The 12,504-nt window shown below is 38.4% G+C and overlaps 1 protein-coding gene across 4 annotated transcripts in view; it reads right to left on the bottom strand.

Annotated features, from left to right (window-relative positions):
- Nucleotides 1-12,419, bottom strand: part of SMARCA1 (SNF2 related chromatin remodeling ATPase 1) — a 70,666-nt gene extending 58,247 nt beyond the window's left edge. For 3 of the 4 annotated variants that reach the window (XM_007450484.1, XM_007450482.1, XM_007450483.1), the window contains exons 1-6: nucleotides 12,112-12,419; nucleotides 7,501-7,587; nucleotides 5,294-5,460; nucleotides 4,876-4,976; nucleotides 4,669-4,769; nucleotides 1,911-2,090 (exon numbers count right to left, since the gene is read on the bottom strand). In XM_007450484.1, coding sequence (XP_007450546.1) covers nucleotides 1,911-2,090; nucleotides 4,669-4,769; nucleotides 4,876-4,976; nucleotides 5,294-5,460; nucleotides 7,501-7,587; nucleotides 12,112-12,285 — 810 coding nt within the window. In that variant the 5' untranslated portion in view covers nucleotides 12,286-12,419. The remainder of the gene's footprint in view (nucleotides 1-1,910; nucleotides 2,091-4,668; nucleotides 4,770-4,875; nucleotides 4,977-5,293; nucleotides 5,461-7,500; nucleotides 7,588-12,111) is intronic. The other variant, XM_007450485.1, reaches the window with a different exon arrangement.
- Nucleotides 12,420-12,504: the final 85 nt, after the last annotated feature.

Here is a 12,504-nt window from a genome sequence, read left to right as displayed (position 1 = left end):
TTTCATGATTAAGAAGTTTTTGAAGCGTCTAGAAGAATTTCAGCCTCTCATGGGGTAGAGATAGGGCAGTCACCAATTAAATACATCCACCCTTTCTTGAAAACTCCCAGAGGCACTTCCTGAAACCCTTGGATTCCACATAATATAGTCGAAAACCACTGACATACATTTTTACTGAGACATGATGACAACACAAGCCTAGATATTTCTCAATATCTATGACCTTCAAGAATAATTTCAGGGACTTCCCTGGTGGCGCAGTGGTTAAGAATCTGCCTGCCAATGCAGGGGACACGGGTTCGAGCCCTGGTCCGGGAGGTCCCACATGCCGCGGAGCAACTAAGCCCATGTGCTACAACTACTGAGCCTGCGCTCTAGAGCCCGCGAGCCACAGCTACTGAAGCCCGCGCGCCTAGAGTCCGTGCTCTGCAACAAGAGAAGCCACCGCAATGAGAAGCCCCCGCACTGCAACGAAGAGCAGCCCTGTTCGCTGCAACTAGAGAAAGCCTGCACACAGCAACGAAGACCCAAAGCAGCCAAAAATACATACATACATACATACATACATACATACGTATGTAAAATGAATAATTTCAGCAAAACAAATCAATACTTTAGAAATACAACATTTTATAAGAAATGGTGTTACATTATATAATAGCAGCAATCAGAAAGATTTCTAAGTGACTAATTTGCTACTGCAAAATATTAGGCATAGGGAAGAATCAAGCCTGTAATTCTATATTTATGAGCTCAGTATTTCAATATTTAAATTATTTATAAGTTAAATTTAAATAACTTTAAGTAATTTTTCTTCAAGCAAAATGATAAGAATAAAATCACATAATTCATTATGCTACCATTCTTTTGAGGATATCTTTTGATAACCTATCTAAATATGTAAAATAGAATAAACCTTTACTCTAAACTATGTTCTCTGGAGGCAAAATAAAGACCAAGTTTAATCATATGCTTTCTAAACTGATTATTCATTTTGGTATTTTTGCATAATTCATTATTTTTAGATTAATTCAACAGCCCTAAAATAATTGTAGCCTACTAGATTGACAAATAGCTACTTTAAACAAGAGCCCAGAATTTCTGATATTATCTAAGAATGTATGCACACATGTATTTTTCTATTCAAAGATCAAAACTGAAAGCTGTGTCTATGCATAAACACAAAACACAAAGCTCTCTGTACAAAGAGAAAAAGTTCCATTCATGTGTGTGTGCATGTGCATGTAAACAAGTCAAAGTCAAAAGTAAAAAATTTAAACAAAAAAATTGAAATGCAAATTGATACATTTTTGGCATCAAACCAGCACAAAGGATAGAATCGCTGATAAGATAGACTGTCAATAAAGTAAGGTTTTTTAAAATAAAACATCACTTAAAAGTGCAATTCAGGGCTTCCCTGGTGGTGCAGTGGTTGAGAGTCCGCCTGCCGATGCAGGGGACACGGGTTCGTGCCTCGGTCCGGGAGGATCCCACATGGCGTGGAGCGGCTGGGCCGGTGAGCCATGGCCGCTGAGCCTGCGTGTCCGAAGCCTGTGCTCCGCGACAGGAGAGGCCACAACAGTGAGAGGCCCGCGTACCGCAAAAAAAAAAAAAAAAAAAAGTTCAATTCAAAATGCTTAGGTTAATGAGCTAGTTAAAAGTAAATGCCAATAAGCATAATAATGGATTTTCTGTTATGAATAGGTAACACATCTACCTCACGGGAGTGTTGTGAGAATTAACTTAATTAATATATAAAACGCACTTACAAAAGAGCCTAACAAAGAGTAAGCACAGCTTAAGTGATATTTAGTAGTAGCAGTCAGCTCAAATGTCTTTTATAGCAATAAAACTTAACCCCAGAAATGATGTTATCCTTGATTGCCTTTTTAAACCTGTTTCTCACTTACTCTCGCATCCTTGTCTCCAACGAAACAAATAACACGAAGAGATGGGACCCATCGCTTAAATTCATTCATCCAGTTGTGTAAAGTCGACTTTGGAACTAAAACCATGTGAGGTCCAGGAATGTTTCGGTAATGTTTCAGGTAACCAAGCAAAGCAATTGTCTGTAAAGTCTTACCAAGGCCCTGCGTTATCATCACAAGGAAAAGAAATCCATAAACATTTTTTATTTCATGAAACATTTGTTAGTAGCAACTTTACAAAAGATATTTGCCAACTATCTCACATAGGGAAAAGTTAAAAGACTTTTTTTTTAATGAATAAACATTCCAATTCAACACTTACCCTGAGCACAAAAAGAAGCTAAGAACTTGCAGTTCGAAAGTTGCTCAACAAAGCAATTTTCTATTTAGGAGACTTTTACTCCTGAAGGAGCAAGCAACCTATATTATTTTTTCTACTAGTTTGCAAAATTAGGAATTTCGTGTATTTCAAAGACACATTTCCTTTATCAGCCTGCTTAGATACCAGTCTTTCTTTCCCATTGACCCCAACATTATTACAGCCCAGACATGAAATATTCAGACTATGCATTTCAAGGGGCATGTAGCTCTATACTTGCATCTCACACCCTTGAAGACCTAATGAATCATAAAAGAACAGAACGTAAATGAACTTTGCAGCCAGAAAGGACTCTAGAGATCACCTAGTCCAGTGGACTTTTTAAAAAATAATATACTGAACACCCATGAATCCACTACCTAACCCTACGGGAAAGGGAACTATGTCCTATGCTGTATGACCTTTCAAAACAGTTTCTGGCTTTATCGCTATACAAGGTATACATTGCTTTTATAAACCTAAGCTTAAAGCTATTTTTATAGCATTTATCCTATCTGATATTTCACTTATGAGATGAGTTTTATGGATGTTATGCATTAAAATTTTAAAATGTTTATACTCCTTAACCAAGTAAGTGCACTTCTAGAAATCCTATGGAAATAATTTGAGAGGTGCAGAAAAACTAAATTACAAGGGTTCTCATAACAGTATTATTATATACCAAATATATACATATATATCAATCAACATATACGATATACACATATATGATATATGCTATCAACCAATCCATATGACCAGCAATAAGGGAGGAAATGAATAAAATTATGGAACCTCCCTAGGATTAATCATTATGCAGTAATTAACAATTATTTTTACCAAAATGTTTTAATTGTGTGGAAAATATGTATGAATGTGAAGAAATCAGAATACCAAATCATATATAACACGACCTCAACTATGCAAAATAAATACAACCAGAGGAAAAAGACTAAAAAGAAATATGCCAAAATGTTAACTATGGTTATTTCAAGGTAACAAAATTATAACTTACTTTTAATTTTTTCTCAATTTTTTTCCAAATTTTCTATACTCGAAGTATCTTTCCCCTTTTTAGTAATTAAAACATAGCTGGTGTCAGCATAAATTCAATATGAAGGATCTTTAGACAGGCTGCAGCCAAGAGGAGCTTGAGGCAAATCCTGATCTTTTTGTTGTCCAATTAACTAAGCTCCTCCCTGTCTGAGCTGACTGTAGTTTCCAACCCAGAATACTAAATATAAGAAGCTACAGACCCTTGATTTAAAGGACTTGCCACACACCTAACAGTTGCTTAGCCAGGGATGAGTACCTATGAGACTGAATACTACACTACATGCTATAGAGCATCGATAGTCATGTGGCCCATATGGATATGTGATTGCAAATATGGCTCCAGAGTCACATATATGAGTATCGCTGCCCTCTCTTAAATCCCACCTTATTCATTTGGTCTTAAAATGCCAAACCAGGTCTTCATATACTCCTCTGACCTGATGAATAAGCATCTTAAATGGCCTTACTTTTTCTCTTTGGTCTTTTTTTTACACAGTCTGCCCTCAAAATCCACAGGTTTCACATCGGGCATTTAACCAACCACAGATCAAAATCTGCGGATGGCAAACCGCGGATACAGAGCGCCCAACTGTACTATGCCATTTCATATAAGGACTTGGGCTTCCGTGGATTTTGGTATCCCTGGGAATCACAGAACCAATCTCCCTCGGACATGGAGGGACAACTGCATGTCCATCATTCCTTAGCTCATTTCCTGACTCCCAGCTGGCACTCTACTGTCAAGACTCAACAATGCTCTTCACTTTTTTTGTTCCTCACACTTTCTTTGATCACACATGGAGGCATTTACATTCACTCATGCATACATTCATTCATTTAGCGTTTGGTTTCTATCGCCACCTCATTCCCAAAAGGATTTCAGGTAGCCTACAATGAAAACATGGAACATAAATTAATGGTCAAAAAGAAATAAAGAGGGGCCAAGGAAAGTAAGACTAAAAGCTAAAAAATAGGAAAAGGCACAAAGGACACAATGGGCAGACCATTAAAAGTTACACTGATGCTCCATTTTGGTATTCACTAGGGCTCTGAGCTTCCTGCGGGCCATAGTGCAAACATCAACAAGAGTACAAGGAGGTTTTTTTTATACCATCTGAGAAAATTTCACTAAGAATTTTGTGGCCTGTGAAACTATATGTTCTAGAGGTTACTTAAAGAAACAATTCTAGACTTCACAAATGCCTTTTATGTTAAAACTAAATAAAACAGCCTCCAAACCCCAGGGGGGAAATTCAGCTCAGGTATTTCAAATTTACATAAAATTACTGATAACTGAGAATGTTTTTTGAGCTACCAACTCCTTACCATTTCATCAGCCAAAATACCATTGACTCCATTTTCATACAAAGAGATCAACCAGTTCAGTCCTCGAATCTGATAATCTCTCAGGGGTCCTCCTTTCACATCTGAAAAAAAAAAAATCAAGGCTCTCATAATTTCATTAATACAACCAAGTAAAATGTTCTAAAACTAAACTGAAAACAAAAAACACCAACATGATGAAGTACTTACATGAAGGTGACACCTCAAATCTAACACACACGTTAGATGTTTTCCGACTCTCCGAGAGCAGCTCTTCATCTTCTTCTTGCTCTGTGCGCCTGTGACGGTAGCTGAAATGAAAAAAGAAATACCTTCGTATTCAACCCAAATGCTAAGGTGTCAATTAAGTCAGTATACACTGTTAATATCTTTTATGAAAAAAGAAGGGTTATCTAGAATCTTGCTTAGAAGTTGGCAGAACCAGCCTACCTTTTTACTGATTGACTTCTACTGAGATAAGAAATATTGTTGCCTCCAAAACATACTTACACTGACAAGAACCATATTTTTTGAATATAAAATCACACTGAATAAGTGAAGAAGGAAGGGAAGTATGAAGGGAGGGAAGGAGAGAGGGAAGAAAGTAGAGAGACAGATGCCAACATACTCTCCAACAGAAATTAAGCTCTGCTTGTCATCTTTCTTTATTCGAGGGCGTCCCAATTTCATGTTCAGAGGAGATGTCGGAGATTTCTGTGCTGAAGGTTGAATGAAATGTGCAAAAAGTTCTGTCTGCTTCAGTAAAAATTCAAATCGCTTTGCTCGATCTGCTTTCTAATTTACAAGACAAAAGAAAAAGTAATGATTTCCTTTTGTGTTCATTCAAAATTTAACAAATACTTATATTGCACTTAATTTGTACTATGTTCTAAGCACTTTAAACATACTAACCCATTTAATTCTCTTAATAAACCTATGAGGTAGGTATTAGTATTATCCCCATTTTACTGATGATAAAACTGAGGCACAGAGAGGGTAAGTAACTTGCCCAAGTTCCCACAGCTAGTAAGTAGCAGAATTTGAAAATGGTATTTTCAGATGGTTTGAGTAGAAGCCAAGTGATCCGACAGACTTAATAAATGCCTCAATAAGAAGTACTCTGCTTAAAGAATTGGGGTCAAAAGGCAAATCCTGAATGGTTTGGAAAGCCAACCAAGAATTTTCAAGCTTCATCTAGAAACAATTTAAATCTTAGAATACAGTGTCATCTTGTCTCAAAATACTTTCAATGTCATGGTACAATACATTTCTCTCTTCAAGTATAGTGATCTGGAAAATTGTGTTTTATGCTAAGAGTATATAAAGTTTCTCCCGAAAGTGAGGATTTGGAGAAAAAATATACACACACACATATATAAGTGAAATAGTTGATATATGTTAACAATTAAAAATCGACCAAATGTAAAATAGAGAGCTAGTGGGAAGCAGCCACATAGCACAGGGAGATCAGCTCGGTGCTTTGTGACCACCTAGAGGGGTGGGATAGGGAGGGTGGGAGGGAGGCAGACGCAAGAGGGAGGCGATATGGGGATATATGTATACATACAGCTGATTCACTTTGTTATACAGCAGAAACTAACACACCATTGTAAAGCAATTACACTCCAATAAAGATGTTAAAAAAGAAAGAAAGAAAGAAAGAAACATCGATATATAATTTCTCAATACATTTTAAAAGGTCATATAGCTTATACCAATAAACGCAATAAAACTTTTTTTTCACTAAAAACATCTTAAAAGATCAAGATAAAGAAAAAAACCAAGGTGATTTTTTAATTCCCAGTCACTTTCTGACCACAGGGTAGAGAACATTTGATTACCAATGAAGGATGCATAATTAATAACATCAGAATCTTACAAGAATTCATTAACATAAATATAAGAATTAGACAAATGCATTCAGACCAGTAGCTGGATGGAGGCCAAAACCTTTCCATTTTATGTTATCCTCACTGGAATGTTGTTTTTGGAGTTGTTAAAACATTAACTGTCTACGTTAGACGTGGCCTTAAACATTAAGGCATGGAGTTTTGTAAAATCACCACGAACAACCAAAAAATGTACTTCATCTCTACTAATTTTTATAATATTACTTCAAAAACAGCCCCTTGAACAAAAAAGAAAATCGGTTCTAACTGCCTATTAGTTTCTCTTTTCAGTTAACCAAGCTCACTGGTTTTGAAAGATCCCAGGGCATAAAAGTCTAGTTAAAATTAAAGCTAAAATATGGGTTTTAGTGACTAAAAATTAAATAATTAAATGTAGAGCAAAGCCGTAGGTGGGTGTAATTACGGTTATACTGCTTAAGCATGCAATATTTTCATACATTGGGCAAATAGCCTTCCCTCAGGAAAATGTATTACCATATTACATGTTTCATAATGTGTAGCATTCATTCACATATCCAGAGCAAGGAGAGAGGGAGAAGAAAATACCAGGCTGGTTTTGTGACCTGCTTTCTCTCAGCCATACTGATATTTTATCCACTTACATTTTCACTTCGTGGATAAAATATTTCTAGCATAAAACACCCTATTATGGGGTAAAGAGTGCTAAACAAAAGTGAAGAGATGTGCCTTCCAGTCCCAACTATTCCATATGATTTCTCTGATACTCTATTTCCTCATCCGAAAATGAGGAGATCCATTTATCCAACAAAAATCTATTATGGTGGATGATATATTAAATTACTTTTCAATTCTAAAACCTATGATTCTGTATTCATTATATAAACACATATATTTTTTAATCTTTCACATGTCCTCTATACAAATCAACTACTGTATTCACTATCCTAGCCAAGAACATATTTACCATTTTCTCTTCATATTCTGGATCCATTTCCTTTTCAGATTTAGAAGCTTTAGCAGCAAGTTTGAGTTGAAATGGAGAAAGGATTTTCTAGAATTTCAAAGAAAATAAATCATCAAATTGCAAAGCAAGGTCAACATTCTCATTTGAAGAAAGTAAAGAGTAATTAAATACTAAATAAATAAATCAACATGGGCCATGCCTGGACCAATGATGAGAGCATGCCATGAACAGGGCTTATGATTAATCCAGTTCTGTGCACCTGAGGTCCAATTAAAAAAAATCCGAAGAATTGTGAAAGCCAGAGAAATAACACTAATTAAAATAAAAACCAAAAGGTGGGAAAATGAGCCTTTTCACCTACTGTCTAATTTAAAGTGCAAGAAAGTGTATAACCACCAAATAGGAGATTTAAAATCTAGACTATTATCAACCACAAACCAAAGAATTCAAGGAAAGTAAATATTAATTCTCAGAAACACTTCTTTATGTAACAAGCCAAACTTTCAGAAGAAAAGACTGTGGTTTGTTCCTGAAAAGATATGATTTTTTAATATTGTTTTATATTCTAATTAGAACATTCAAACTGTTTTATGTACTGCAGTGCAATCATTTATATTTAAAATAATGAAATAGTATAGTTTCAAACTTTTGGTTTATGTTAATTTTCTCCTACTGGAAAGAAAACCTTTTAAAGCTATTTATAAACACGAATATTTTGTAGAAGCAGTTTCTCAGGGCTATTAACTATTAACCTTTGATATTTAAAAAAACTGTAATTTAGTGAAAAGTAATATAAATCAGCTACTTTAAAATACTGAAATTACCTAGGGGGTTATCTCATACATCCTATCCTTTGTAAAGACAAAGCTGATACTTGTAAATATAAATAGATATGTAGAATACACCTCCTCCCCTGTAAGAAATCAAGAAATAAAATAATAAAAACACAAATCTACCCATTAGTACCAAAGTGGAGAGTATTCCAGTTTTAACACAGACTGAAAAGTCAAAACACAAATCTGTTTGTGAAAACTAAAGAAATTATGTCCATTTGAGCATGGCTTTTGACAGCCTGTTCCTGAAAACTTAAGTCGTAAATCAACAGAAGAATGTGATCTTAAACATAAGAAAAACATGGCTCCAGTAGTTAATAAATGTTTTCTAACATTTACTAAACTTTCTATTTTGAGGAAATCCAGACTAAGATTATGGAATCTGACCCTAGTCAGGGTTCTCCTTTGGAGCACTGATCAGATATTGTTCAGTTATTCTTAGCCCAAATAACAGCCATCTTGATTTACAGCATCTCATATGTATGTATGTGGGATGTTCTGAATGTAATTCTGGATGGATGAGAATAGAAACTACTAAAATGCCCTGAATACCACACTTTCAAACTGTCACATACACTGGAAACCCTATTATATTTTCAAAGCAACAAGGAAAATTCGATAACAAAATCCACACCTTTATCATTCCCTGAAAAGCTAAATGAAATCTAGTTTTCAAGTTTCAAAATTACTTTCCCTCATATACACAAGTATATATCTAATAATGTGGGATACAAATTTCACTTATAGAAAATTAAAGCTTTATTATTAGAAAAACACTTTACTCTTTACTTTTTTGCTTACCTTGTGGTAGAATACCATAAAATTTTAATTATATGCTAATTAAAATTCCTAACCTTGAGCATTGCCATTAAAAGCTGTAGGTAATTACTTAATTGGCACTATCTTCCACAACAAATTTTAAAATACCTGCCTTCTAAACCTTTCCATTTGTGTCTGTATGTTTTCACAAATAAACCCTCTCATACAAGACAAGATAAAAGGTGACTAAGATATTCTAATGAATTCCTTATGGATTTTATCATCTGGTAGTCTAGATGGCATGAGAATGCAGCACAAGGTCACCAAGATGCCCTGTCTTAAAGACCATGACCTTTTTCTTGACATTTTCATTACCAAAAATACCAACTCTAATTTTCACAGCGTTAGGTTATCCAACTGTCACTTAAACCAAGGAAGTTCAAGAACCAGAAGGTAAGCAAAAATACCCTTCTGTAGCTAAATGTCACAAGATAATCCACTCTCATCTACTTTATGCATCACGAAAATGCTCTCATTCAGAGCCTACTTTCTTTTATTTGATACGCAATTCCAGCAAGTTTGATAATCTGGCTTCCCATTCTACAGAGAATAAAAGCAGCAGCAAATGACTTGGGAACGACCACTAGAAGAAGGCACGCTGGCAACAGCAAGAAAGGACGGCAGAAGCCCAGGACTAAAACTTAAGTTCCATTGCACTAACAGCCCTTCTGCTTGGTGTTCAGGTTATCTCCCTCTCCCCGCTGGATCCCTTGTATTTTTGTATTTTACAATTGTTTTAAATGAAAGGTTTTGTTACATCTATGTCCTTTATCATAAACCCATTCTTTCTGATGAAAGTAGATGAAGTGTCTAAAAAGTGATAGTTAGCCTGACAATTGAGGGAGGAGACTGAAAAATTATGAAAAACTCAACACAATACCAAAGTGTCTGGGAGGTGGTTATTTGAGGGGAAACAACCTCCTAGGTCTCAAATGCCTTTGTATCACTGTCAGAGTACAATAACTGGCGGACATGAGAAAAGGGTATTTAATCTGCACCATTTAAGGCATCAAGGCAGTGTGTAAATATTTAGATTGGAGGGAAGTACCGATTTACTTTATTTGAAGCAATGGTACAAATGAAAGCACTTAAACAGACGTTTTGGTACTACTCAGATTTTTAAGGAAAAATTTAAAAAGATGTAGTGACTAAATCAGTAAACTTCAGATATCCAGAAAGTTCCTTCCAGGCAGCACCTCATTTCCCTACGCTGAGCAGACAAATGAGATACTATTAGTGCAATTTCTGATCAGGCCACAGAGTTGTAGTAATATATATGCATCAACTCTCAGTGATTATACAGGTTTTTTATTGATTCCCAGTCTCTTCACAATTCAAAAAATTTATACACCCTGGAAATTCGACAACCTTTACTGCCATACAAAAGACAGCGGAGCACTTACATTTACCCAATCTAGGGAATAAAAGGCACCTAGACGCACTCCTGAATTTCCCAACATTGATTTATATTGATGCTTGGTATTTGGCCCAGCTTTAATCATCGATATTGTCTTACCAATCCAAGTACCACATAGATCCTAATATGCGTATGTTTTCTATGGTTTTCACTTAGCACTACAATCGTCTTTCTGTTTAGTCAACCTTGTAACAGTAAAATATGTCACTGAAGCAACTGCTGAATTTAAAATTACTCTAATTCGCGGCGAAAGGTGTTAATTTCCCTCAATAGCTTTTCATTTGGTCATATAGTATCATATAATGATCCAGACAAAGCCACTGGAGATCTCGAAAGCATAATTTTAATTACCTACCGTTTTTTTTTAAATTGCGATATGTCTACTCGTAAACGGGAAAAAAAATCCAGCCATAAAAGATCCGTTCCACAATTTTATTATACATCAAAAATCCTTATGCCCCATCCTATTTTTTAATCTCAATTTTTTCAACGAGTTTCATAGTTTTATTTGCACGTCTCGGCCCATATGAAATATGCCTTATGGAGATAATATATATTTTTCTGGATCTGGCTTTAATAGGTGTCAGAGCCATCCCCTTATGTACATTAGCAGCAGTTCATCCTGGCGACGCTGAGTTAAAAAAAAAATTTTTTTTTTAAACCTGCGTGTGTCCAGGAGCCAGCAGCGCCCACTAGGAAAGGGAGGCGGAAGCCTGGAAGGCTTGGGGCCGGATTGGGGGACCATTTGGGTGGCCCTGGAGTGAAACACTATACCGTCGGGGGCGGGGCAGGAGAGGGTGAGGGTGCACACGTTGGAAATTTTCCTAAGCCAGCGTCCACCGTGCCTCAGTTTGGGGTTTGGACTGGGAGGAGGCGGGGGTACAACGCTGAGAGCTCATTTTCTCGGGGTGACACCCCCGCCTAACTCAGCAGGCGGGGACCAAACGAACAAGGGATGATTTTTTTTTTTCCCTGCCACCCAAGGGGCCGACATTGCCAATCAAAGAAATAAAAGTCTCTCCTATCGTCCTCTGCCTTCCCACCACCGGCACCTGGAAATTCAAATTTCAAAACAATAAGCCCCCAGCAAAACCCCTTTTGCGCGAGTGTGGGATTGAAGGGCCCAGATTTCCCAGGCAGAGGCCGACGGGAAGGGGGGGGAGAGGGAGCGAGCGAGAGGAGAGGGAGAGGCGGAGGCTTTTTCCTGCACGGCCCCATCCCCCACCCCGTTACCCCAGTTCCGGGAACGCGAGGCGGGCCGGGGGCTGTGGAGGGGCTCCCCAGCCCCCAAGTCCCGGGATAACGGGCACCAGCCGCCCCGCGCCGCGCCCGCGCCCCGCCCCCGGCCTCCAGGAGGCGTAAAGGGAAGGGGGAGGGGAGCGAATGCTAGACTGTTCCGCCGCCCCCACCCCGCGCGCCCGCCGCCCCCAGCCCAGCCGAGCTCCGCGGGTACCTGTCGGCGCCCAAAGGTCAGGGTTTGGGCCCCTCGGAGGGGCCCGGCGCAGGATTTGTCCACCGCACACACACCCCCTTCCTATTTACCTCCTTCTTCTTCTCGCCCTTCTCCTTGGCCACGGTGGCTTCGGTGGCCGCGGCGGCCGCTCCCTCCTCCTTAGAGGTGGACGGCCCCGGCTTCTCGTCCTCTATGACCACGATCGTGGCGGTCTCATCAGAGGCTGCCACGGTGGCTGCCACTGCGGCGGTGTCCGGCTCCATGGCGTTGGAGCGGGAACGAGGAGGGGGACGATCAAGGGGACGAGGGCTCCTGGGCGGCGGCAGTGGCTGCACTGGAAAGAGCTAGATGGAGCAAGGGTGGGGAATCACTGGCTTCCAACCCCTTCACTCGGGCCCCCCTTCTTTAAATAACCCTCAACCCTGCCCCACTTCCGTCCACCCACCCTACGTCATGGCCTCCCCCCGTCACCCTCCCCCCTT

Source organism: Lipotes vexillifer, unplaced genomic scaffold (genome assembly GCF_000442215.2).
Source record: "Lipotes vexillifer unplaced genomic scaffold, Lipotes_vexillifer_v1.1 scaffold215, whole genome shotgun sequence".
Classification (NCBI taxonomy): domain Eukaryota; kingdom Metazoa; phylum Chordata; class Mammalia; order Artiodactyla; family Lipotidae; genus Lipotes; species Lipotes vexillifer.
Note: the sequence above shows the minus strand (reverse complement) of the source record. Positions and strands in the feature narration are given on the sequence as shown.